Source organism: Prunus persica, chromosome G2 (genome assembly GCF_000346465.2).
Source record: "Prunus persica cultivar Lovell chromosome G2, Prunus_persica_NCBIv2, whole genome shotgun sequence".
Classification (NCBI taxonomy): domain Eukaryota; kingdom Viridiplantae; phylum Streptophyta; class Magnoliopsida; order Rosales; family Rosaceae; genus Prunus; species Prunus persica.
Genome location: NC_034010.1, coordinates 18,205,928 through 18,233,848, shown reverse-complemented (window position 1 = coordinate 18,233,848; position 27,921 = coordinate 18,205,928). Strand labels below are relative to the sequence as shown.

The 27,921-nt window shown below is 35.9% G+C and overlaps 5 protein-coding genes across 11 annotated transcripts; 3 read left to right on the top strand and 2 right to left on the bottom strand.

The window, feature by feature from the left end:
• On the bottom strand, positions 307–3,798 carry LOC18771591 (flowering locus K homology domain). 2 transcript variants are annotated; one of them, XM_020558613.1, is made up of 9 exons: positions 3,368–3,798; positions 3,171–3,272; positions 2,367–2,588; positions 2,102–2,160; positions 1,901–1,998; positions 1,667–1,779; positions 1,460–1,522; positions 902–978; positions 307–679 (listed from the first exon to the last, which is right to left on the bottom strand). In XM_020558613.1, exons 1-9 carry the CDS (start codon positions 3,680–3,682, stop codon positions 670–672), a joined length of 1,059 nt encoding a protein of 352 aa, XP_020414202.1. In that variant the 5' UTR covers positions 3,683–3,798; the 3' UTR covers positions 307–669. The 2 variants fall into 2 exon arrangements, with proteins under 2 accessions (XP_020414202.1, XP_007202182.2); XM_007202120.2 differs by having other exon boundaries at positions 307–686; positions 3,368–3,793.
• Positions 5,303–7,592, top strand: LOC18770487 (transcription termination factor MTEF18, mitochondrial). The gene has a single exon (XM_007204518.2). The coding sequence runs from the start codon at positions 5,690–5,692 to the stop codon at positions 7,394–7,396; it is 1,707 nt and encodes a 568-aa protein (XP_007204580.1). The 5' UTR covers positions 5,303–5,689; the 3' UTR covers positions 7,397–7,592.
• LOC18771845 lies at positions 11,143–23,529 on the top strand. Of its 6 annotated transcripts, none has more exons than XR_002270422.1 (5): positions 11,146–12,207; positions 12,390–12,461; positions 12,581–12,693; positions 15,449–16,123; positions 23,449–23,529. XR_002270422.1 is itself a non-coding variant. In XM_020558303.1 (3 exons), the coding sequence occupies exons 1-3, from the start codon at positions 11,395–11,397 to the stop codon at positions 12,587–12,589; spliced, it is 894 nt and encodes a 297-aa protein (XP_020413892.1). In that variant the 5' UTR covers positions 11,146–11,394; the 3' UTR covers positions 12,590–12,948. The 6 variants fall into 6 exon arrangements, 1 of the variants encoding a protein (XP_020413892.1); XR_002270421.1 differs by lacking the exon at positions 23,449–23,529 and adding an exon at positions 16,756–17,522 and having other exon boundaries at positions 15,449–15,626; XR_002270420.1 differs by lacking the exon at positions 23,449–23,529 and adding an exon at positions 16,958–17,522 and having other exon boundaries at positions 15,449–16,840.
• LOC18769277 (UPF0481 protein At3g47200) lies at positions 18,050–20,534 on the bottom strand. Its single transcript, XM_020558301.1, has 2 exons — positions 20,441–20,534; positions 18,050–19,663 (listed from the first exon to the last, which is right to left on the bottom strand). Exon 2 carries the CDS (start codon positions 19,465–19,467, stop codon positions 18,250–18,252), a length of 1,218 nt encoding a protein of 405 aa, XP_020413890.1. The 5' UTR covers positions 19,468–19,663; positions 20,441–20,534; the 3' UTR covers positions 18,050–18,249.
• Positions 25,764–27,921, top strand: LOC109947614 (KRR1 small subunit processome component homolog). The gene is made up of 6 exons (XM_020558183.1): positions 25,764–26,016; positions 26,248–26,324; positions 26,502–26,609; positions 26,806–26,895; positions 27,248–27,295; positions 27,369–27,921. Exons 1-6 carry the CDS (start codon positions 25,884–25,886, stop codon positions 27,435–27,437), a joined length of 525 nt encoding a protein of 174 aa, XP_020413772.1. The 5' UTR covers positions 25,764–25,883; the 3' UTR covers positions 27,438–27,921.

Genomic DNA, 27,921 nt, shown 5'->3' with positions numbered 1-27,921 from the left:
CATGACAATAGATTTATGGTTTTCCTCTTGTTGGCATCATGCTGCTTTTGTCGTTAACAAGTTTCACTTGGAAAGAACCTGTCTATTGCTCAAGCAACAAATAGAAATGGTGTACATATGCACTACATTTATCATACTACTATATTTATTCGGCCATTCAAATCATGAATTTTCTTGTAGAGAAGAGAAAAAAGGGTAAAGTTTCAGAATTTTATGGAAGTAATTTAATATACAAAGACCCTGTTGAGTTTCTTCAATTGAAAGCCTTGGTTTTTATGCTGAAAGATCTGTACTTAGTTTCCCTTACGAAGGTTTTACTGTTTATTTATATTGTCATCCTCAAATGACCAACTTCATTTGAATTCTTAACCCAACAAAATGCACAAACACCAGACCTATCTTTTAAAGCCTTATGAATTTACAAGTAACACTCGGACATCTAAAAGATTTTGACCTCCTTCAAATATCTTGCAAACGCAATCATTACAAACAAGATTTACTGTATATTGCCAAATTTCCATGATCTGGTACATCATTTTTTCCAGGCAATCCAACTGCATGACTCACATTCATAAATTCGCTATGAAGCACTGAGGGTCAGCGGTTAACAGGAACAGATTATGTGGTGCTGAATGTAGAGACGGAAGACGAATATCTGAATTTCCTGCTTCATCTTTCACTGTAAACTGAGGATAGAACATCTGTATTAGATTAGAAATAGGCTAAATAGAGCAACTAAACTTATACATCCTCGGTAAGAAGTTTGGAGAGAGAGAGAGAGAGAGAGAGAGAGAGGACGACAATATCACTCTTCTAGAATCATGTTATATATGCTAGCAACATGTGACAGCTGAATGGAGACGTGGATAAAAAGAAAAAAGCATTAACGCAGGAAACTTACGCTGGCTGTTGAGCACCAGCTTGTTGTATCAGCTGAGAATATATGTACTCATCAACCCTCTGCTTTGCCAGTGCCACCTGGTACACAACCAAAGATTTTGTGTGAATGAAAAGTCCATATATTTTAAATAAATAAATAAAATACCAGCATACTTGCTTCTCGACTAAGCAACCTGAGCCTTTTCAAATTACAAAGTTTGCATTTCAAAAATTAATTTAACTTGTTGGTAGTGTTCTGAAATATGGAAGGTTAAAAAGATAACATTCAGCCCAACACCACCCAACTGCAAGCACTCTCTTGGCAACAATTTATTAAATAATCTAAAGTGGAACTAGTTACTAAAAACGACTTTATTTCTGGACAAGAATTTGTATAAAATTTATTCTTTCAATTTTCTGTTTTCTTAATGATGGCGCTTAGATAAATGACAAACTACAATCCATCACTCAGTCCTCAGTCCATGCTACAGTGGCTTTAACACAACATTTTTCACTGACTCAGTGATGGTTTTTACAACAAATTGGCAAGAAAGGTACCAAAAAAAAAAATATGGATAACCTGTTGTGCACTACCGCAAAACTGAATTTGCCTATGTTTTTGCGCACCTTTCCCGCCATAAACCTACAAAACACAAAACCATATTAGCTACCATAAAACACAAAGTAATTCACAGGAAAAACCAAATGATTGAGAACTATAAATGAGAATGACCACTTTAAACCAGGGACACTGCTTATAAATGCTCAACGATAAAACCCAGCCCACCTTGATCATTGCTCCAGACTCATTTCTGATCCTTTGAATGTTGGAGCCGCATCTACCAATCAACCCACCAACTAGTGTTTCCGATATCACCATCTCGAAGGTTATATATTCAGCTGCAAGATTGGTTGTCCTAAAGATGATGTGGTTATGAGACAAAAAATTAAAACTTGATAGAACCGAATAAGGTGGCGTTTGTAATGTTTAGTTATTTTTATATGGAAAGTGTGGAATAACCTGAAGTTGGGTCCATGTACGGTTGAACTTGAGGTGGTCGAATTGTTGTATAGTTATATGCTGGACTGATGGAAATCACTTGTCGGGGTGGGTTTTCTCTAAACAACATTAAATTGATAGAAGGTCAAGCAAATTGACTTCAGAAAAGAAGAATGAGCAAGAATAGTTCGGAACACCATGTAAACAAGAATTTAATGTAACCTTAGTTGATCACCAATCTCTTCCAAAGCCTTCAGAACAGCAGGCACATCACCTGATACCTAATAATAACGTCAATTATCAGTCAACCTTGATAGAGAAAAAATAGTAGAGCCAAAACTAAGTACAGGTTCTGTAAGATAAAGCCAAACCGTTAACACAAAAATGTTTTTCAATCTTACATATCAAGATCAACCAACAATCTCAAATAACGAAAAGTACCAAAAGCCACATCACCATTTTGAATTCAAAATGCTGACAAACTCACCTGTACCACTCGATCAGATTCATGGGCAGATGCACACAAAGGCAACTGATTTGGAGCAAGAATTGTGATCGTGGCACCAGAGGAGTTCCGCAATTTCTCAATATTCTGGCCAGACATCCCAATTAATGAACCTGCTTGGGACCCAGCAATCAAAAGTCTAATGGTATTGGCTGCCACATGTCCTGCACCAACTTTTGCTGCCTCAGCACCACTATCATCTTCCTGTTAATAGCATACATTTAGAAATCATTCATTTCATTATAAAATTCACAAACCCAAAATCACCTCTTAACCCTTTTAAGCTAGAAACACAAGGACTCTGAAAATCCAATTGAAACACATCAAATTTTAGCACTTAGTAGTTGTGATTATTTCTTTACATGGCGAAAACTACCTAAAATTAAGATGCCTCAAGATAACAAGCAGGTGGTGAAATAACTGAGAGGTCGTTTGTAGCAGCTTTTTGCAGGTAAAGACTCAACTTTCAGCACAAATAACCTCTATACAATATAGATGTGATTGTCAACCAGACCATAAAACTGAAAACTTAATACTATCTGCAATTATACATATGGTTTCAAGCGTACTATAAAAGATAACAGCTTGAATGCTTCATTCAATCCAATTAAGTCATAAGATTACTATCAGGCAAGAAATTTGAACCCTGCAATTTCATAATATCAACCTGACCATAATGACCATAACAACCAAGAAATATCAACCTGACCATAACAACCAAAAAATATCAACCTGACCATAATGACCGTAACAACCAAGAAAGCACAAAATAACAATATTGATCACCTTCAGAATCAACCCAGCTATTTGCTGCAGCGCCTTCTCGGCATCAGTACTCGCGTTATCACTATCCTTCGAACTTATTATAATCACACGCTCCTCGTGCCTCTGCAAAAAGGGCAAAAAAAATTCAAAACCCAAAACAACAGTAAAAAAAAATTACGAAACCCTAAAGAAAAGAAATCGAGGAGAGAGTTACACACAGCGATGGCGTCGGCGATTTTGATATTGGCCTTGGTCTCTTCGCGAATCTTCTGGATTCGACACCCCTCTTTGCCTATGACCTTGCCGATCTGCCTCGACGGAACAACGATTCTGAAGATGACGTCTTGGGCCTTGGCGCGGCGCTTGGCCCCGGGTTCCTGGGGCTCCGGCCCGGCCAACACCGGAGGATACTCGTCCTCTCGGCGGCGCTTCAGGGCCGCTGATTGGGCGGGTTCGGATCCGGGTATGGGTATTAGGGTGGTAGGTGGCATTTGGATTTGGGGGTGTATGGGCAGTTGGCCTGGTTGCGCCATTTTGGTTTGAGTTTCTGTTTCTGTTTTTTTTGGGTTATGTTTTGTTTCGGTCGGCGGAAATAAAATTGATCGTGAAAGGGATGTTAGCCGTATAGGCTGAAAGGGTTTTGTAGTTCAAGTAAAATTACATGTTTGACCCTTTGGTTTTTGTTATATACCTTCTCACCTTACCAGAACTCCTCAGTCAGGACTGGTCAGTCTTGCCTTTTTGCTGGGTAGTTATCAGTATGATTAAACTCGTATATGAGGTACATTGCCCTTCATTCAACTCATTCCATTGGAACAGTGATTCAAATTTGATTGCAGTGACGTCTATTAGGATGCTAGATTGTCTATGTATTCTTTGTGAAATTATAATTAGCGTACTTCACTAGTTGAGTTTGTGTGGCTTTGATTTGGATTTAAAGGATTTTTTTTAATTTGAACCCATTTAGGAATTTATGAATTTGATAATTTTGAACCAATTATTTGCCATCAAATAAACTCTAATTAATCGGATACAATCATCAACAAAAGTAACGACGCACTTCTTTCCATTAGTAGCAAACTTAGCATGACTTTTAGCAAAGACACAAGATTCACACCAAATGTTGATGCATCACAATGAGTAAACAATGAAGGAGACAAATGTTTTAGATATCCAAGCATGGACTATAACAAAGTTTTCCTTCCTTGTAACAAAGACATATGCTTAACACATGTATCAATTGTAACAAAGTCACATGCTAAACACATAAGTATCAATTGTAACAAAGTCAGATGCTCACTAGCACTTGTATTAATGGTTTGAATACTTTGCACAAATGGATTGTAACAAAGTTTCTCTTGCTTTTCATGAAGTAATAAATCCCTTATTTGAACTTATTTTTATATGAATATGTAGGAAAAAGTTTAGCAGTTGCCCCTAAATTGATGACCTTCTTTCGATTTGCCCCCTCGGCCTGTTAAAAATTTCCAATATATATCAATTGATTTATATGTCGTAAGATTTATTTTTCAAGTTCGAGCGTTGGGTGAGTTTATTTGAAACCATATTTCGTAAAAGTATATCACATTGAGCTTGCATTGAACTCCCAATTTATCTAAACAACCACTTGAATCATAAGTCCTTTACACATCCAGCAATATTAATATCAATAAATAAAAAGTTTCCATATGATTAGGGCATGAAGAGAAAATGTAGGAAGGAAGGGAATGAGACAAATTAGAAATGTGAGGTAAGGTCATCTTCAACCCAAGGGGCTAAACCCAAAATATTTGTCCAAAACATCTCCCAACCCAACAAAATGAATAGGCCAAAATTTGGGAAAACCCAAACTTGAACCCAAATACCAGTCCAAGTATTGCTTGGACCCAAAAATTTTGGTGGAGCCCACCTACATCTAAAACAAACTACATGTGAAGAGATTCTGACGTAAGCCCCAGCACCAGATTTGCTGCTGCTTTTGTCTTCTTCTTCGCCGCCACGTGTCGCTCAATTGTGTAGTTACAGTTGGAATCCAACGACAACATTTGAATAAGCTCATGTTTTGTTTTGTTTTGAATATATAGGCTTGATCCGGTTCTCTGTACTTGTGGGGGACATTGGAGAGTTGAAGGGGGAAAATTTGGATTTAGCCCCTCATGGGTTGAAGAAGGCCTATGAAATCCTTAGAGTTGGCTTACGTGTTGAAAGAGGGTGAGGTAATGTGTTAGGATTAGAATGAGTTTACAGATTGACTTTTTAGTGACAAAGAAAAGAAATATGAGGTAAACTTTGCCCTTCTATAAATATTTAAAAAAAACTGGTTTATTCTATGCAAAAAGTAATTTTACTTGTTATTGTTATTTTCTTGATCCAAAAAAGCAAAAGAAACTTACATTTGATGGCAGACAATCGAGAGTAAATTTTTTTTTTTTTTTTTTTTGAGAGTGCCAAATTTTAACCCAAATAAAGATGGGGGTTTATGAAAGTTGTTTCTTATGTTTCTCCCATAAAACTCGTATTTTCTGAAAAACCCTTTGAACATGTCCCTCCCCAAATCTCTCTACACCCTACTTTCCCATCACTTCTCCACTGCCACCAAAACCAGCACAAGGCTCCCTAAACTCTCCAATGTCCCCCACAAGTACAAGTCCGAAGCCGTCGAGCGAGCCCAGAAGGTCCTCACCGACTACCTCCACGGCACCAGGGGCTTCTCCTTCCCATCCGCCGAGCACATTAGCAAGAACTGCCGGTTCTCCCTCACCAATATCATCAAAAGGGTCGATTTTTCGGCCCCGAGTTTCTCAAATCGCATCCAGAGGTTCCTCAGGTACCACCCCATCAATGAATTTGAGTTTTTCTTTGAAAGCATTGGCATAGATTACAGTCAAGTTTGTCACTTTGTGCCTCCCAACAAGTACTTCCTCTCTGAAGATGGGACTGTTTTGGATGCTGCTTGTGAACTTTCTGCATTTGGGTTTCCTTGGAATATGTTAGGGAAGTTGTATGAAGAGGAGCTTTCTATTTTTAGAGAGAGTTCAAAGGTGTTAAAAGCTAGGCTTAGTAGGTTTAAGGAATATGGATTTGGTAATCATTCAGTTGTGGGTATGTGCCTGGCTTTCCCGTATTTGTTGAGCCTGGAGGGTGATCTGGGTGGTGATGTTGTGGCATTGTTTGATGATTTGAAAGGGGTTTTTGTGGAGTTTGATATTGAAAATTCTGCTGAGGCAAATGTGGAGTCTTGGTATGAGGTTTGTAAGAAAGTTCGGGTGTTTTACGATTTGGGTGGTGAGAATGGGAAGATAGGGGAATTTCTGGGTAGGAGGAAAGATGTTTTTCTTGAATGCCCAGCAGAGGTTTTGTTCCAGAAAGCAAAGTACTTTTGTAAGTTTGGTGTTAGGAAGGAGGATGTAGGTTTGTTGCTTCTTCAAAGTCCAGAGATTTTAAACCTTGATCTGGAAACACCATTGATATCAGCATTGGGATTGTTGAAACATTTCGGATTGGACGTGAAAGAATTAGAGGCTGTGAGTGAAAAATACCCTCATGCCATGGGAAGAAATAAAATGGCAAATTTACCACATCTAGTGAGGGCTCTGGATCTTCATGAATGGTTCTTCACTAAGATTAAGAATGAACATCAATTGTTAGCTAATTATGTAATCAGTGATCTTGATGAAGACACTGCGAAAGAATTTAGTGATGGATTGGAGAGGATCCAATCTTCGTCAACACCCATTCATACATTGACAAAATTGAATTTTTTGCATGGCATTGGGTTTGGAGAGAACCCTTTGACTCTACTGGTCTTAGCCCGTTTGCATGGCAGAAGCAGTGAGCTACAAAAGCGGTTTGATAGCCTTCTTTCTACAGGCATTGAATTCTCAAAGCTTTGTTTGATGATAAGAACAGCACCGAAGATCCTGAATCAGAGCCCAGAATCTCTAGAAGCGAAAGTAAAATTTATTAGTGAGGAAATGAAACCCTCTTTGGAGTACCTCAATATTTTTCCAGCATTTTTGTGTTTTGACTTAGAGAACCGGATCAAGCCCAGATATAGATTTTATGTTTGGCTCAAAGAGAAGGGATTGTATTCTAAAAGCTACTCTATAGCCAGCATAATTGCTACCAGTGAAAAGAAATTTGTAGCACGGGCTTTTGGAATTCACCCAGCTGCTCCAAAACATTGGTTTGAGTGTTTCTCATACAGAAAATCTTTTAATACTTGTCTGGAGACATCTCTCACATAGACTACAGCTTGTTGTATAAATGAACTACGTATAATATGATTATTACCTGTGGATTTGGACTTCCAACACGGTAATGATAAGGATACCGTTAGGAAATTGTCAAGATTTAACTTTCTTTGATTGTTCCATTGTGAGAGACTTGTAGATGTTTATCAGATTTCAAGTAATGATAACAAGAGATAGTTTCTGGTTCTCAGCCACTGTGCTGGTGTTTGACCTTTTTCTTATCATAATCCTTAACTTATAATCTTAATGTAGAGGAGCAAGTGAAGTTATAATGATTCATATTATTGAAAGTAAGTTTTGTTTTGTGCCTTCTAAATATTCTCATTGCCATGTGATTCTTGCTACATGCTTTACTTATGTGTCTAGATTTCTTGATATGTTTATCAAATTCAGCAGCATGATTTCATATCTTGTTTCAAGTCATGCATTTGGGCATATGCCAAAACCCTATTTTCTCAGTGCAAGCCTCAAGCAATTCTCATAAAATTAGTGTGGCAATTGGAATTGAATCTATATCGTTGAAACGAAGTGTTGTTTGTTCGTTGTACACATGTTCTGTTACTATTCCTGTTGAATTACTGCTTGATGTAGTCTCAGGTATTTCTAGAAAAGTGATTTTTTAAGCACATGTACACCTCTTTATCCATTCTGAAACTTGGAAAGGGGTTTTGCTTATCCATGCTGCATTTGTCTTCTCTTTTGTGTTCCATTCCCATTATTTCCAATTCAGTATATTTTGTTCACAATGTGTTTTCAGCACCAGCCACCAGCTGGAGGATGAAGCTTTTGTTGAACATGTTTATGTCACTATTAATGGAACAGGGCTACAATGTTTGAGGTCAGCCTCCATGGGAGTCGTTCAAGCCAAGCCGGGAAGGAGAAAGAAGCTTTAGTAGGTGGTCGAAGCTTATGGCTATCTTGATCAATGGTCTTTGTTTAATTTTAAAAGCCTTATGCTTGCTTATTTGAAGCGCAGTTTCCATATTCTTTAAAGTTAAACTTAGACCACAGTAGTCAGGAAATAGAGGACCTTGTCTAGAGGGGAAAACTGAGGCTATAGGAGAGTGGGAGGCCTTCCTGTTGGCAGAAGCTCGGAACTGGTCCGCTCTCCTCGTCGAATGTATTCATGTTCCAGTATGCCGATCAATTAACAACGGTTCCCTTCAGTTTTTGAGGAGGCTGGAAGGAAGGTGTTCATATTTGAACACAAGCCTGCATGAACATACATCTTGTACAATATGATGATTACCTGGTATTCTTGGAACAGTCAACCAGCTTATTTTGCACAATGTCTCTGCTCACTCATCTCAAAACACTTAATCAAGCAATAAAGTCTGAAAGCAGGGGAAGAGAGAAATCGAAGAAGACAAGAAGATTTGGGCTATGCTTTAAAAGAAGTTTTGGGCCTGTTAACTTTGGAGGGCTCTGCATATAAGAAAAAAAATAAAAATAAACAAATATACAAGTAGAAGAACATGATTTTTTGACCAAAAAAAGACATTATTCAATTTTAAACTTGTCCAGTAATTGAATAAGAAAAGTTACTGATTTACATATACAACATTGATTACCCATAAATATCTAGTTCCCAGCAATCCTGTTCTTCATGTTGGCTTTTTATTTATTTATTTATTTATAATTTTTAAATCAAGAAAATATTACTTTATTGGTAGGTCTTGTTGATAGTACCCAAACCCAATCTTGCAATAGAGAAGTGTCCTGTTACACCAAATTATGTATAAAGTTACAAGCAGTTAAATAGGTCTCTTTTGGGTTTCGGATCCTAATACAAAACTAGTTAGGGCTTGACGTCTTACAAGATGCAATAGAATCTATGTTAGGCGGGGTTGGATTAGATGACAATTCCTCTAATGGAAAATAGGTTGCTGATGTTGGAATGGTGAGAAAATTTCTCAACCCAGATTTTTCTTTCTTAAAAAAGAAGAAATGACACTATAATACTGATGTGGTAAGCCAGTGTTATTTGCCGAATTTCGAACCGTTTTCCTTTTAGGTCCCCTAAAAAATGAACAAAATACAAGTTATGTTCTTTGGTTATGTGATTGTGGTCAAATAGGCAAATTTATTATTCCTTATAAATACTAAATAATAATTATTTTTGGCCGAAAATACTAAAATAATTACATATTATAATATTATTTTAGAAACTAGCTTTTGCATAGATGATTCTTAAGTCCTCTATCCATTGTTTTGGTGATGATATTGAGAGCTTGGCCTCAAACTATGTCATTCAAGACTTCCTTTCAATTATTATATTTTCATGTAAATTTCTAGTACCAAACCCAAAGACAAAAAAATTCTGAAGAAAAATCCAATTTCTTTATAATTTTTAAGATCATAGGTGGTGGGTCCCACACATACAAGGCAACTCTTCTCTTGAAATGGACATTTTGACTTCATAAAGAAGTATTTTAGGTACTTTGTTTTAGGTCCTTGAAGGGGACTGATCTAAACTAAAGCCCCACCGAAAAAGACAGATTAGCAAAACCGTGAAATGGAAACCAACATAACGGTTCCAGGTGGACCTATCGCAGGGCCCACATTTTGCCACCTCATCTCTTCATGGTGTCCACGAGTCATATCCCTTCAAGCAGTCAAACGTACTCTTTTTCTTCTTTTTTTTTATATATATTTTTTTTCCAAAGGAAAAAAAAAAAAAGCTTCCATTTTAACTTTTATTACCAAAAAGAAAAAAAAAAAAAAGCTTGTTACTTTTTCCATCTTGGATAAGAAGAAAAGGATTTGGACGTCTTTTTACCGTTTCCTTATATGCAATGAACAACTTGGTCCAAAGTGTTTCCCCAAAAAAGGATTGTACAAAATTTAACATGACAATACATAATTGGTGCAAAAACCATCTAGATTCTGAAATTAATAGCTATACCTAATTTTTCCAGACGAGAAATTGAATGAGGAGATAAAAATTTGAATCTAAAGGGCAATGTGATATTTAACTTTATTTTTTATTTTCATTTGATCTTTAATTTTTCCAGATTTTGTCCCCAAAAAAAATTACATTTCACTAACACATAAACTTTCTATAAATATTTAAAAATGTAAGGAATAATAACCACTGACAATGTAAAATTTTAAGGTTAATTTTCTTTCTTTCTTGTGATTAACAATAATTAAACACCTATCCTCCACTAGGGTTTAGAATTGAGAAGCCTTTGAAATAACTTTATTGTTAACCTATATTTTTTTTTCTTCATGAATGTGCTTATAAATTTTTAATTATTGATACGACACAGTAAATTTAATTTAAGCATGATTAAATAAGTGCTTATTGTCGAATTATTGGCTTACCAAGTTAATCTCAACGACCTAGTAACTTACTAATGAACATTAAGGTTAGAAGTGCATCTAAAATTATGTTTAACCACATTGTACATATGGAAGAACTTCCAAAAAATCGGCTAAGTGCATAGGGTTTCTTTTAATACAGAATATACGAAGAATCATGTATTCCTAGTTCTGCACTTATTCAATCTCTCTTTCAGTTTAACTCTTCATTTTTCAATTCCCAACTAACTTCCCCTTATCTCTATTCAAGTATATTTGTTCCTTTTTATTTTACAAATAATATTTGTATAGTTTCATAGAAAACAACAACAGTTAAAGAAACAGGGGATAAAAAAAAAGGTAGAAGGTAAAAACATGTTTACGTTTTTTTTTCATTCGTTCAAAAAAAAAAGGTCAATTTAGTGATGCAAAATACAAGAAAATGAGAGGGGCATTATGGGCACAAGACACAAAAGAACAAACAAGAAACAATGTATGCTTCTTCCAGAAACAGTAGGATCATAACTGCCCTTCCTCTCTCTATCTCTCCCTCTTCCCCAAGCCACTCCTCTTTTTCTCTGTCAATCTATAAATTGTCTCGATGCCAAAACCACTGAAACCCCACCACTGCAAGCATCTTCTCTGATTCTACTCAGTCTCAGTGAGACAGTGCAAGCCAACCCATTTTCATGGTGTTCAATTCAGTCTCTTCCCAACCCGAAACCATATCCGAGCCCGACCCGAAACCCGATTCCATGGCCTCCACTGTGCCTTCCAAGTCTCTTGTCCACCAAGCCCAAGACCATGGCCTCCCTTTGCCCCAGTTGAAATGGGCCATGAGCAACAACACCACCACCACCAAAAGCAACGAAAACAACAAGACCAGCACGAAATGCAGCGGAAATAACAACCCTTCTCTGCAACTGAGCAGCAACACCAAACTCGGACAGTTTGACCGGGTAGCTAAGCAGCCCGAGCCCAAGTCCTCCAATGTCGAAAAAGAAGCCGACCCAATTCCCGCCACGGAAGTGATCGACGGCCCGGAGACCCAGAAGCCAAAATCGACTGCTGAGGATAAGAAATCGAAGATTTGCATCCGGATTCGGAGCAAAGAAAAGGCTGCTGTAGTGCCTGAGCCTGAACCTGAACCTGAACCGGAAAATGAAAAAGAGAGCTCTGTTGCTGCTGCTTTAGCAGCGCTGGAGGATGAAGAGACGATTCAGAAGACTTGGAATCTCAGGCCCAGGAGACCGGTGCCTAAGGCCAATGGTCGTGCTGGTGCATTGAAGACTGGTGCACCGCTGGTGCAGCAGAACAAAACCGAGGCGGCTGGGGGCTCTTCTAAAGCTGGAGGCAAAGGTGCTCAAAAGAAGGACAATAAACTGAAGATATCGGTTTCTTTAACAAAAGAAGAGATTGAGGAGGACATTTTTATTATGACTGGAGCCAGGCCATCCAGGCGCCCAAAGAAGAGAGCTAAGAATGTGCAGAAACAGCTTGATGTCTGTATTGTTGAATTTAATTTGAGTTTTTTTATATATTTTTTATTTATTTTTTATAGCTGGGGTTGGTTAATTTTAAAACGTTTTTGAGGTTTTGGGAATGGTTCTGTGTGATTATGTCTTTTGGGGTCATTAGGGTTTTGAATTGCTTGGTATTTGATGTGGTTTTGTTTGTTTTGCAGCATCTGTTTCCTGGGTTGTGGCTCAATTCAGTATCTACCAATTCCTACCAGGTTCCTGAAACTCCATTGAAGGTGAAATCTTATGAATCCTTTGGTTTGTTTTCAGTAGATTAATTTGCTTTATTTTTGTGTAATGTGCAAAACATATATTAATCTTAATTGGTTGCTGTTTGACTTGGTATATGAAACAGAGAATTTGAATATGCTGCTTTCAGGATTAGATGGGATGAGGCTGCTTTTAGTTAAATGTTTGGTGGCGATTTTGAAGACTTGTGAACTGCTCTAAACATTTTGAACACAGAAGGTATAACAATGATAGATCTGAGAAGGTGAAAGGATAATACAGATGTATCATGTTTTTGTCTTTTCGTAAGAAGGTCAATGAATAGTCAGAAGAGCTGTACCATTTTAGCTGTTATGAGTAGTTGCAGATGTACATAGGGGTTATCAGTTATCAGTTATCAGCTACAAGTTGGACGAATAAAGCATAATAACAAAATCAAATTTAGACGTTGTCTTTTTCCTTGAATTGGAAATGGTTTAATGCAGTTTCTTTTTTCATGCTAGTTCACAAGATTTTGTTTGTTGCTAGTTGAGGCGATCGTGATTTATATCGTAGACCAAAATTGGAATGCACACGTGTTTTTGATTTATATGCATGTCGCCTTTATGCTATTTCTTAATCAACACTTGTTGAGCAGCAAAGTTTTGTGTGCTAACTGTTACTCGATTTGAATGACGTGTTATACTCCTAGCGAGCAGACACTTCTCTTTCCTATTAGAGGTGTCCATGCACCACGCACCATGCACACGTAATTTTTTTCTGATTACTAGAAAGTATAGGCACTCAAAGAAAAAAAGGAGAATTCAAAGTGGGGGAGGAGAATGGGGTTGATCTTGTAGGAATTAGATTGGAAACAGAAGTGCAGAGGGGAGAAAAGACAGAAATGCAGGGTAGATGTGAGATAAGATGTTGGAGATTCTAAAATTCAAGCTACTATGCAGTATTTTTCATCTGCTTGTATCCTGATATATAATTTCATTGATAGAAAATAAGCAGTACTGAGATTAGAAGAGGGTTCTGCTTAGAATTATGGAGATTGTGGTTTAAGAGTTTGCAGTGCAGTGTTTACCTTTTTGTTTGTACTTCAAGGGTGTGACTATACTCGCGCTATGCATAGTTTCAGCTTAACTAAACACATAAAGGTTGATGAGCCATACACTCTTAGATGGGTTGATAACTGTACACAAGTCATTATTGGTAATGGTGAAAGATATCGACACTGAAACTGAGACATAAGGAAGCTGGGCAGTTCAAGAAAGCTCACCTTAATTAATGAATAACTCTATACGCGCGCTCGGACACACACATATACACACACAAATGAAAAGTAGAGGGTGGGAGTGTGGATGTTCAACTAAACAAAACAAATAGAGGGATGGAGATGTGTTATTGGGGGAAATTAGATCCTAGAATTGAAGATGCAATTGGAGTTGTGAATGGTATATATGAGATGAGTTGTTCCTGGTTGAGACTCAAGTTGAATCCATAAAGCTCTATAGTTTCTGACATCTCGTCTAGTAATGCAAGTGATTAAATGGTTTTAAGAGTATTGTGCTAAATTGGAAAAATGTTTTGTTCTGTAGTCATTACATGGTTATTGATTTTTAATAGCCCTCTTGAAGAACAGCTACTTATTGCTTGAATATTGATTCAACAGAGATTTTTTTAGCACTTACATTACAAGGAGATTTTGTTCAGGATTATTTTATTTGAAGCTAGTGGTTTTATATCACAAGGTGCATTGCCTTTCATTTTTACTTGAATTGTGCTTGAGTTTCATGCACTGCATTAGCAGTCTCTCAAGCTTGCAATGTTCAACTCAAAGTAACTAATGAAAGCATTTTTTTAAACTTACCCCTTTAGTAAAAGGAGTAATTGGATGCCTTTTGTTGGAATTACTGTAAGTTGACATGCCCATGATTTTGAAGCAGTTAAGAAGTGTTAGTTTCATGTAAGGATATATATGAATATCCTGTTGAGATGACATTCAAATTTTCTTTTTCTGTATTACAATGTCAGATCTGACATTTCCTTGGTTGGCAAGTGCATCCTTGAGAATCCTGATATTTTATGTACCTATGAGCTTCATACACCCTACTCTAAATTTAGGTCATTCTCATTATCCTACTGGAAAAATAAAAATATCCTACCTTCTGTACTTGTGTCTAGCATTAGACCTATCTTCAGAATCCAGGATTAGTAACACATAGATCTCTCTCTCTCTCTCTCTCTCTCTCTCTCTCTCTATATATATATATATATATTTATATTTATATATATTTCTTCAAGAAGATAATTGTTTTGTTAATAATGTTACAAGAACAAAAAGAGCAAGTGGCCTTAAATCTGCTCTGTGGCTGAATTTTTTCTGGAGCTGCAACCATGGTCAGTGATAGCTTCAGATGCAAATTGGTTATGATTCTTTCATCAGTCATCTGATTTCTCTATTCATGTCTGTGGTTCTCCATGGCAACATCTTCATTTACGTTTGATATGTGCTAGCTTTGCAGACGGTTAAAATGAAGTGCATCTATTTTATTTTATTTTTTACATTGTATTGCTTAGATTTTGGTCCTTCTGGACTTAAATCGCCTTGTGTGTTGAATATCAAATTAAGTGCATAATTGCATTCTAGTGTTTTTGAAAGTTTCAAACTATTGGTGTGTCAAATTAGTCTTGGTACTGTGGATCACTAATTCGTTTTCGGAGTCATAAAGTCACCGAAGACCGTAAACTCTGGTTTTTCGGTCTGATAATTCATGTAGCTGTAGTGTTTCAAGCATATTCTTGTATGCGCGTTCAATGTTCTATTTTTTGGGGATCAAATTCTAATTCAGCTCTTGTTTTAGACTAGGGAAACAAAAAATCTAAATTCAGCAATTAATGTATGTACAGAAAAGTAGGCAGCAGCTGCCCTATAAGGAGCCATACATGCCTCAGTGGGTTGATGCTCATGTTTTCTCACTGAAGCTTCACCTTCTTTTTTACCTTACAGATTAAGCATACTGGTAAACGTGCTTGCACAATCCTCAGGGTGCATCTGGGCTTGCTTCCTATGAAGAACTGACCTAGCTACCCAATGTGGGTTTCTCCCTCCAAAGGCTGCATCAGAGCCAGACACCTGTAACTTCATGGGGGAGGCAACCCTGGCATCCACAATTTGGAGGTTAATGGTAATAAGGAATACACAGATACACACATAGTAAATTGATTTAAAATGTATCATTACTTGATTACAGCATGCATAACACTTTTTTGGTTGCATATTTCGTCAAAGGACCTGCCTGCAAACATGTTTATTTAGATGTTTTCTTGGAAATAATGTTTGATTGGTTACATGCCTATCATGCCATTAAACCGCCCACAGAATCTTTGTTATCAAACTTTTTCTTGGAAATTTGTGATCGCATGGTTGTTTGTTCAATTACATCTTTTTGCTACATATTATTCAAAATTTTATCCTGTAATGAAAGCTTTATTTAGATTCTCTTAATTAAGGGCAATCAAAAATTTTCTATTTGTCAATTTTGTCCTAGTTTCAATCTGAATAATGTCAACCATGCAATTTGTGTAAATATCTAATACTATTAACCTAATTGCTCAAAAAGAAAAAGTAAAACCTCCACATGTCTGCAATGTAATCGTAGTTTGACATAACATTTATGCTTAGGTCATCCCTTCTAGAACCAGTGCCATGACCATGTGAGCAGCTTGTGGCTACTACCATTATCTAAAAGAATTTTTGTCTTATTCAACATGTATACTTTGTTTTTACTGAGTATTCTTTTAAGTTGCTACACTTGTAATATGCGAACAAGGTAGATGACAAAATTGCTACACTTGTTTTTGACTGAATATATATTCTTCTGTTCATAATGTTTTACAAAATAGATGAACAACTTTAGTACAAATTGAAACGTTTAGAGTTTACATTGCTTAAGTTGAAAACTAAATAGGTCAGTTTGATATAAATTGAAGATTACAAGTTCATATTGCTCCAAATTAAAATTAGGCATACCAACTTAAACCTTGTAGGCCGGAAACAGTACCCGCCCTCTTTGCTGTAGTTATTTGGTTCACAATAAATGGCTAGTTGGAAACCTTCCTTGTGAGGCTGTAATTGTAATTATGTTTCCATAGTCACATCTAACAACTGATAATGAGGTGGATTGGGGGCTTTTATGATTTTAATCATTATTTTATTATTGGGATAGCAGTTTTCAAATTTTAATATTCACATTTCCATATTTTAAGGATTTGTGTTTGTTTCCTGTTGACATCCAATGTCATGGATTGGTATAGATAGAAATATGTCACTTAAGCGGGAAAGTGTGTAATTATTTTGAGCTGGTGTTTGATCTGGCGATTATGGAAGATATGAAGTAAGGTACTGTTGAATGGTAGTCTTTCTTTCTCTTTTTATTATTTATTTTATTTTAATAAGTCTGTTAATGGTAGTCTTACTGTTACCGACCCTGAAGAGTTGTTTGTGTGCATGGTAAAGACGCTATAAGGCAGTATAACATTTAGAATCCAGTTCAGGGGTTTCTGCTAAGTGAGTTGAGCTGGAGCTGTCTGAGTTTGAGGATTGCTTATGTTAACGTGCAATGCTGCATGGTGTGAGCAATCAAAGGCAATAGCGATCGGGTGGGTGTGTGTGTGGAGATGATATTTGAGCTTTACTATTGTCAGGCTGTGTGCTATACTGTATAAATTTCATGGCAGAGGCTGTGATAGTTTGGAGAGGGCTGGCTGAAGATTGAGGTCAGAGTCCATTGTAACGTTCTCATAGACGTCCGGAGTGGTCTGCGTATGGATGCAGCATCTTCAACGAAATTGCTCGTAGGCGTAATAAAGTTGCTCATGATGTAGCATCTTGAAATGGTAAAAATATTGTAAGCTCCTGGGTGGGTTGTAAATCCTCCTTACTGGCTGGTTAATGCCTTGATTGAAGCTCGAAATTGTACCAAAGCCTTCATATTTCCGTATTTAATGAACTCCTATCGGTTTGCCATTAGAAAAAGGCAAGAGTATTTTATAAGAGCTCGAGTAGATCAACTTTCATGGCAGTTTTCTTCTTAATGTTGAAAGAGATCCCAAGTATATCCAATCTCTTGATTGAAAAAAGGGTAAGCTACTATTTGAACGAAATTTATTTTGAACTATATACAATCCAAGGTACAAAGATTGAAGCAAAGCAAATGGTATCAGTGGCCCTCAGAAAAATATATATCACCCGGAAAAAGCTCAAGGCAGCGGGGGTGAAGTTTAGGCCAATTGAAGATGTAACCTTTGTCATAAAAAAAGGATGATCAGGTCTGTAATTATAGTAATTATTAGCTCAACTTTAACATGTTTTAGAAACATGGACTCGAAGCTTATACAGTTTTGTGTGGAATATGAGACACGTTTTGGAGCAGTTTTGTTTTTGTATCCACACAAGGCTTACATCTGCAGTTACATTCTTAACATCTATTTGCTGTAAAGACCAGACAAAGAAAGCAGCAAGTGGCTTTGAAGCTGAAGTTTCAAGATCCAAGTCTTCAACTCTGAGTGCAATGAAAACAAGAGCATAACTCTTTCTTTATTTAATTCTAAATGGAAATTATGTTCATTGCAATCAATTCACAAGAACTGCTCTGCAGTCTTTAACAACAATAACAGAACTAATTAGTAACTCAAACTTATATTAAATCTATAACACTGGCTAACTTATTTGTTCAGTTCATCACTTGAAGTAATGACTGAAATTAACATTCTGTCTATTAAGAATCACAAGTTGAACAAGCTTAAAGCTTACGACTTGAGAGACTTAATGGTTCCAATGACCGAGAAAAGCAGGACGAAAACTCCAAGTACAGTTGAACTGCCCGTCCAGAGATCCTTGAAGTAAACTCGTTTCAGGGTTGCCACATTACGGTTCCAAATATTGTCATAGTGAACTTTAAGCTGTCGACCGATATGAGAATAGCAGAATTTATCTTCGTTGATCTGCTGGCAAAGTCTATTAACCAGCTTCGCCACTGCTTTGTTGCTGCCTAGCATGTTAATAATTACTTCGTTCTCAACCAGCAAATCCACATCATCCACAGTGTCCACCAGCTGATCCATAAGCAAAAAGTAATTGCAGATATAAGGATTGTTTGGATACAAAAACTGCTCCAAGGCCATGATGTTCCGAACAACCCATTCTGTCTCATCCTTGAACTTAAATGGCGTAAGCTTCAAGTTCAGATTACTAAAACATGCTAAGTTGGGCTTACCTTTAGTGGCCTTATCTGTCTCTATGGTCAAGAAGGTTTTCTTTTTAAGTGGCGTAAACTTCACCCCTGATGCCCTCAGCTTCTTTGCAGCATATATATTTTCGACACCATGTTCACAAGACATTGGTTCGTCAGGACATAGAAAATACCTAACCAAATCGGTGAAATGTTTCGGCTGAGGTACTCCATTCTCGACGGATTTCCCCTTAGTATGTTCTTTGAAGAACTCACAGGTAAGCTCAAGCAGGAGAACAGAATGAGCAAGATTGGCTTCGTCATCAGCAGGTTTGGCTTTGTCAATCTCTATGGAAAGATCATTGGAAGGTATCCGCCAGGAGCAAGGCAAGCAGCACTGGAAGTCATTGGTACTGCTCTGTCTATGAGTCGGTTCTTCTTCTTCTTTTTTGCGGGGAGAGACATGCACAGGAAAGTTCTGATATAGTTCTTGAAGAAGAAAATAAGGAAGCTGATTTTCAATCAGTATCAAGTCCTGCTCTACAGCTTTCCTCAGCCATGGTGAACTCAATATATAATCATTTTCATGATTTTCGTAGTTCCTTAAAAAGAGCTCGATGATGAAGCAGGCATCAACCGCAATTATGTCTGCAGAGATTATGGAAAGCTTAATGGTCCCTGCGTAACAACTAAGAACTTCTTTTTTACGCTTGTTGATAAATTGCTTTAAATCATCCTCAGTCTTCTTACAACGTTCAAGAAACTTCTTATAACATATCCTTTTATGGATCTCCATGTTGTTCAGTTCTGGTTTGCCATGGTGGAAAGGGCCTATTGATAGTAATTGAGGAGTGTATGCTGCTTCATTTACTTTGCGGAGTTTGCTGGGAACCTGATAGATACACCACTTGTCTGGCGTGTCCAAAGTTTGTACCTGGCAATCTTCTCCATTCTCTATTTTCTCAGTGATTTGTGACGTACTCTTTGTCCTTCTGAAAATGGAACTACAATCAGTATGAAAGGAATCTTATCCTATGAGTACAACATTTAGCTCCTATCCTATGGACTCTTCCGGTTTCCAGAATGACTACAGAATTAGCATTTTCAACTCTAATAGATTATTTTTTATTTCATATGGTAACTTTTTAAATGGGTATCATTTTTCTATTTCGATTCTTATTCATAGTTGTATAACTTAAATAACTTAAATAACCTTTAAGGGTGTGACTTAAATAACTTAAAAAAAACTTCTCAAACTTTTCTACCGTAACACGAGGAGTGCGTGAGGTTATTTAAGGGTGTGATTTTAGAGCGATGCTTTGGCACTCCAAAATCACACCATAACCTCACGCACTCCTCGTGTTACGGTAGAAAACTTTGAGAAGTTTTTTTTTTTTTTTTTTTTTTTGGCTGAAAAAGTTTGAGAAGTTGGAGTGCCAAAATCATTATGCTTATACTATATGCAGCAGCAGGCATGAAGAATGTTTGATGAATAATATGGTCATAATTTGTAATTTCATCAAATTTATATGGGAGACTTTGGAAAAGCCCAAAGGAGAGAGAAAATTTTTAAAAGAAGCAAAAATGGACAAAATTGCCCTTATTTATTTTTTGATTTCCTAAGAAATCCTTTACATTTGCATGTCTTTGGTTTGAAAGTTGAGAGGTTATTCTGTCTTTTTTCAAAAAGCTTTGGCTTTTTCCAAAAGTAAAAGTTTTTTTATGGGTAAAACCTAAATTTACTAATTTTTTTTTATATTCTTGTGTACCTCAGCGTCTTTTCTTGGCTTGCAGTCCTTCCGAAAGCTGCCCTGCTGAAAACGTTGTGCCTGATAGTGTTAGTAAGTGCTTTTATTGAATTATCTCAAAATCGTTTGAGTAATTGTATTTCGGATTATGACACACATATATATGATGCACATGGAAAAAGAGCATACCTGTCGCTGAGATAATGATACATTAAGGTGGACTCTTGTCCACTGTTGTCCGCATTCTCGTCAACCATCGTCTTTTTGTCCCTTGCTTTCTATCTTTTTCTGGCCATTGTTAGAAATTCAAGATTTAAATAAGACCAAAGTTAATATCTTGAATTGTTTCTTGGTCGAATCTCTTATCTAATATCTTCATTTTATCTTGACACGAATAATAATGATGCAAAATCCATATCTATATCAACTTTACGTTTCTGATGAATATTTGTTTTCAAATTGAAAAAAGAAGAAGAAAACAAGAGTGAGAAAATGAAATATACAATAAAAATATTACTTTAACACGGACTTCCGAAATTGAAATACTATATATCGAGCTAATTAGAGCTAAATGGCAAGTATATTATTGTTCAATGATCTAGGGGCTCGTTTGTTACACATAATTATTTTGATATGGACTATGCTTAGGAATTGTACTGTCTTGACTTAGTTTGGTCTAAATTGGATAACACTTATCCTGAGTTTGGTGTATGCTTGGACTAGGACCAGTTTTTTTTTTTTTTTTTGTTTAAAAAAAAAAAATATATATAATATATGTATGTATATATGTGTGTGTGTGTGTATATACACATATAAATATTTGTATATTATAATATATACATGGGTATAATATATATGTGTATATAGGTGTATATATGTATTATATAATATACACTAGCCTCTCCGCACGCACTTTCAAGCCTGCAAGAGGCTTTTTTTTAAAAAAATTTTTAATTTATTTTAGAATTAAAAAAGATAATAGATAGTTGTGTTTCATAAAAATAGGATTTATTATATGATTTTTCTTTTAATTTTTTAAATATGAAATGTGTGAATTTACCATATTATCTTCATTTAATTAATAATTTCAATTCTTAATGTATGCATTAAAAAAGGGCATTTTCTGGTATTTTGAATGTTTTACCATTCTCTGTCATTTGCTTTATATATATAGATTACATATATATATATATAAATATATGTGTATATATATATATATATATATTTAGTGAGCTTCTATTGAGAGATTCTTCAAATAAGCTTATTTGAGGGACACCTTTGTAGGGCCCGCTCCGTATTATATTTTACTAATACAAACCGTTTATTTTGTAAATTCAAAGATCATCTCTATACAAAAATCACTTGAATCCTATATCATTTGACCACTTAATTAAATTATTGAAATTTTAGTATTTTTCTTGAAGCATCGTATTAATTAATTTTGTAGGACACAATTAGATGTCTAAATGGTTTTCGATTTGTCTAATTTTTTTTCAAGGATGATCTATGAATAAATACCTAAAAAATAGATGGTTTGGATCATTAAATTTTTTTGGGTAGGGTGCCTAAAGGGCGTCTTTATATGAGGGATCCCTCAATAAAAGGGAACTATATATACATATATACTTATATTATATATATGTTCATATATGTGTATATATGAACATTATAGTATATGTGTATGTAAGTATAATATAATATAATATATAAATATGGGTATATAATAATATATATATATATATATGTTATTATTATTACAATATAATATATGCATCTTATACATTGGTGAGTATGAGAATAGTTAATCCTCCCTTTCCACATGGGTTTAGTAGTCCCCTCCAAAGGATGTGTTTTTGGTGGGCCCGGTATTAGCAAGCCCATCTAAGACTAGGATTAGATGAAACAAACATGGTACTAAATTTAGTCCAAGCTAGGCTAAGCCAAACCTGTGTAACAAACAGCCCCTAGGTTCTTTCACTTTCTCGTGATCAAGGATGATTGAGCATTGTATGACTATTTTTAAGATTTTGGTGATAAGTGCAATGGATGTAAATGCAAGAAACGAAATGACAAAAATGTAAATGCGATAAAATAGATTAAAACGATAAAGACTTGAATTAAACTTGAATTTAAAGAAAACTTAAGTTAAAGTGCAAGAAATAAGCTTACAGTAGGAAAATGAAGAACTTGGATAATGTAAAGTGCTTGGAAGATAAAATCTTAGATTAGGAATTGAAAGGTGTAGGATAAAAAGAATAGGTTTTATTTGTTGAGTCAGATGTACTCTTTTCTTCTTATGACGACCTATTTATAGAACTTTCTTCAGTTGATGGGTTTGCCATTAAATGGCTAGAACTAACTCTTCCTTGAAAATTCTTCCAACATTTATTAAGAACTTCCCAACCACCACCAACCCATATGGTTGGTTAATAAAATAGAATTAGGATTGTGAAACTCTTCTCTTGACTTGGGATACAGTAAATCCTGGTTACGATTCTTTTCATCTTTAAATTCCACCATTTGCAAGGAGACTTGAGAGGCAAGGTGTGTAAGGCCACAAATTCTTAACAATAATTCACATGCTAAGTATGTCAATGTAAACGCTTGACCTTTTGCTCCCACGTGCAGCACGCCCAGAGGTCTAGGTCTCTTCTTTATATCATAATATATTAATATCATAAAGACATACAATATAATATAATGACAAGGCCATAAAGCCTTTATGTCTATAATTTTCACTTAATTACATTTTAATGTGTATACCACAAGTTTGCAAAGCCATTTGGAATTCGCTCTCCACCCGGACTTGGAGTTTTGCTACCACCACTACTTTGATTTTGGTTTCCATCCCGATTTGGAGTGTAAACTCCAATTTGAATGTGGAATTTAAGTTAGCATGCAATATACAATACAATGCCAAATAGGCCATCTTGGCCTTTTCCTTTTCTTCGTGGCTTTTTCAAGTCACCAATAACCCGACTAGCCATCTTGGCCTCTGCTACATATTATTCAAAAAAATTTATGCTTAGGTCATCCCTTCTAGAACCAGTGCCATGACCATGTGAGCAGCTTGTGGCTACTACCATCATCTAAAAGAATTTTTGTCTTATTCATCAACATGCATACTTTTGTTTTTACTGGGTATTCTTTTAAGTTGCTACACTAGTACTATGACAAAATTGCTACACTTGTTTTTGACTAAATATATATTCTTCTGTTCATAATGGTTTACAAAATAGATGAACAACTTTAGTACAAATTGAAACGTTTAGAGAGTTTACATTGCTTTTTAAGTTGAAAACTAAATAGGTCAGTTCGATATAAATTGAAGATTACAAGTTCATATTGCTCCAAATTAAAATTAGGCATACCAACTTAAACCTTGTAGGCTGGAAACAGTACCCGCCCTCTTTGCTGTAGTTATTTGGTTCACAATAAATGGCTCGTTGGAAACCTTCCTTGTGAGGCTGTATTTGTATTTTTGTTTCCATAGTTACATATTACAACTGATAATGAGGTGGATTGGGGGTTTTTATGATTTTAATCATTATTTTATTATTGGGATAGCAGTTTTCAAATTTTAATATTCACATTTCCATATTTTAAGGATTTGTGTTTGTTTCCTGTTGACATCCAATGTCATGGATTGGTATGGATAGAAATATGTCACTTAAGCAGGAAAGTGTGTAATTATTTTGAGCTGGTGTTTGATCTGGCGATTATGGAAGATATGAAGTAAGGTACTGTTGAATGGTAGTCTTTCTTTCTCTTTTTATTATTTATTTTATTTTAATAAGTCTGTTAATGGTAGTCTTACTGTTACTGACCCTGAAGAGCTGTTTGTGTGCATGGTAAAGACGCTATAAGGCAGTATAACATTTAGAATCCAGTTGAAGGGGTTTCTGCTGAGTGAGTTGAGCTGGAGCTGTCTGAGTTTGAGGATTGCTGATGTTAACATGCAATGCTGCATGGTGTGAGCAATCAAAGGCAATAGCGATCGAGAGGATTGCTGATAAAAATCCCTTGCTTAAACAGAAATTCTAACCCAAATAAAATAGGAAACTTAAAACTAGAGGAAATCTGAAAAAGTAGAAATCCTACTAGAATTTGGAAAACTAGAGAATCTAGGAAACTAACAAATACATTAGGAAACTAATAAATTTAGGTCCTACGTGTTCTGCATCATAACCTCGTGCACTCCTCATGTGGGAGAAGTAAAATTTGGAGAGGAAAATGTTGGATGAACATATTTCAATATGGTCATAATTTGTGATATCATCAAATATTTGTTCTTTTTGCACCTTAGCGACCTCAAGCGATATTTTTTGCTTCCAGTCATGCAGAAAATTTTGGGCCTGATAAGGATAAAAGAAAGAAGTTAGAACATATAGGTAGAGGACATGTATCCTACTAACTATTTTCCTCCAACTTAGCTCATGGTAAATGCTTTCTTGAACTATCTCACAAGTAAACACACGCACACAGGGTCCGAAAACAACATATGGTAAGATGAAAGTCATACTTACTGAGATTGAGAGACTTAGAGGTGTATAAGGTGGGCGGATGTTGGGCGTCATGTTTAGTATTATGCTTTGGACCATTGTACTCCCCAATCTCTTCATGTTTACTTATTCTGCTTTGGACTACTGTACTCCACATTCTCGCCAACATCTTTTCGTCCCCTTGCTTTCTATCCTTTTCTGGTCATTGTTAGAAATTCAAACCATCTATAATTACAACATTCGGTTTATAAAAAGCAATTTAACGGGTAAGTGTTCTTAACTACTTGAGCTATATAGGGCCCTTGCTAGATCTCCGAAAAATACTTGATATATCCCAAAATCCCAGAGGGATTGTTAACTAGGAACACTCAATGATCTTTAGCAGCAAAGAAGGCAAAAAAAAGAAAAGGAAAAAGAGTAGAAGTCAAGTTTGCAAATTAGCTGAATAAATATGGAGGAAATCAAACCTGCAAGTTTTATCTGTTGAGGTTCTTGAGTCGACTACCACAGTGTAGGGCTTATAAGGGCGATAAATATTTGTCATGTTTTTTGATAAATGTTGTTATATGGGCGATAAATGTTGTTATGTTTTTTGCACTCAAATAATAATATTCATGGAGTTTTAGGGCTTAGGGCTTTTTCGTCCAAGCCCAATAGTATTTTTTTTGGGGTCAAGCAAAGCCCAATTTTCTAGGCAATAACCTCACCATTGTCTGATATGTTTCTTCTGTGCGTGTCTGTGCTTACCCAAAACAACAGCGTTTAGCTACGTTGAATAACAACGTCCAATTTTCTAGGCAAGAAACGCATCCTCTTTCTATCTATCTGTGTCGGTGCCTCATTCTCTTTCTCTCTATCTGTGCCTAAGGTTTTCATAGGTACCCAACACATTCTCTCTCTGTTTATGCCAAGGGTTTCAACAAGTACCCAAACCAACATTAGCAACAGCGAGCTTACTTACAATGAGTAACCACGTCAATGGCGCGGAGGATCCAATCGTCCACCGCATGGTTATCGACAAGTCTACCCCTGCATCTGACGAAGATAGCCCAGTTGATTACAGCATTCTCCGCATGCCCTTTCTTAGACGCATGAGTATCTTTCTTTCTTTCTTTCTTCTTATTTTTCCTTTTTGTTTGCCTTCTCATGAATTTACTGAAAAGAAATTTTCCTCTTCTTATTTCGTTTGAGTTATATATGATTATGCGAGATTTCCTTTTCTTCATTCCAGTAATGATTATGTTTGTACCCAGTTTTGGCTATGATAATTATGAAATAGAACGAATAAGCTTTCTTACTTATGAGTCTTTGCATTGTTTTTCACAGCAACAGATTTGCAAGAAGCTTGGCCGGTGTTGCAATCTGCTTTAGAAGAGTATGACATTTCATGTGCATTGGATGTGGTATGTTATAATAAATGTTGGTTTTATATTTGTTGACTTTTGTAAATATGAACTATGGATCAGTGGTGTTTTTTTTTTTTTTTTTTTTTTCCCCAAACTATGTAAGATTTTGTGTTCATATTGAGTTCTTTTAGTTATGTACATGTTAAATTGTTTTTTTTAAAAAATCATGGTTAGGATCGGTATTTCATCACATTCACGACAACCAGGACTAAGGACCCATATGCTATTCTCAAGTCTAGATATCTTCTTCGACTTTTGTCAGCAGCTGTTCCTGCACTTCAGGTACCAATGTCAAATCTTTTGTTATTCTTTCTTATCGGTAACCTCTCAGTTATTATTCAAGTTCAATTGATTTCAATGTCAAGCATGCCAATCATATTTGTTGGACGGTTTTCAATCAAAATTTTATGTCCAATTTACCTATCCTTTTCATCTATGTATTCAACTTTTGATTTAAGTGCGCAACATTTTGATCCAGGCAGTAAAAGTATTGAATGGAATTCCATGTCACCTCATCTACACTGGGTATCACATAGGTGGGCTTTGCAAAAAATTTGGGATCAAGATGGTAGGTATTTCTTAAGTTTCCTTCCATTTTTGTTTCGTATAATTACTTTTGTTCTTTTAAGCATTCTTCTTTAGTTATGATGCAGGAACTTTAAATTTAAGGAGTACTATAGCATATGGCATTTAGAGTTGTTGTTTGGCTTTAGAAAGGTTTAGAATTGGTTAGGGTAGTGATACAACAACTAATGTGACAATAACTTGAGGAATATGGGCCTTCCAGTGTTATGCTCTCTATCCCATGAAGAGTCTGACAAAGAGCTCTCTTTTCCGCGCAAAAGCTCAATGATATGTGTGTGTTTTATTTTTATTTTTTATGTATAAATATATTGTATTGTCTATGTATGTGCGTGCAGGATAAGTATGTTTCTAGGAAGAAAATACTCATGACTCTCCCGGTACAGGTAAATAAAAGTGTTATAGATCACGTTTTTTTTTGCTTTTTATTTTTATTTTCACAATGTAATTGGGATGCAGGCACTTGAAAAACTGACAGGCTGTGACATTTATCTCCGCCCATCTGTTAGTGTTTCTTTCTACTTTTGATGGTTGTATTTGTAAATTTATTTTAGCCGGTCTTCCCACATGCCCAGATGGAGTGGGAAGAGAAAGATGACTTCTAATGATTTTTAACTTGCTTGTAAATGAATAGGATGACCTAGTTGCCGTTATGGGTCCAGTTCAAGGATTGGAACTAGTCAGAAGGATTGTGGAAGACTGCATTGTTCATAATGTTCCTCCGGCACCCCGTGTCAAGAGGCTTACAATTTATGCTCAAACGATTAAGGGAGTTAAGGCATTGAGGTTATGATGAGTAATCTGGGGGTTGAGAACTAATGGTGGTGTCTGCTGCTCCAGTTGTGGTCGCTTAGTCCATTAGTTTACACTATACTAGAGATGGATGCATCAGATTCTGCATTTAAGAAATATATATTATCTACTTGTTGAGATGCTTAATTTGTCTTTAAATGTAATGACGTGTTTAATTCCTTCACTAATCAATATCATCTACGTAGAGTAGAGTTTTATT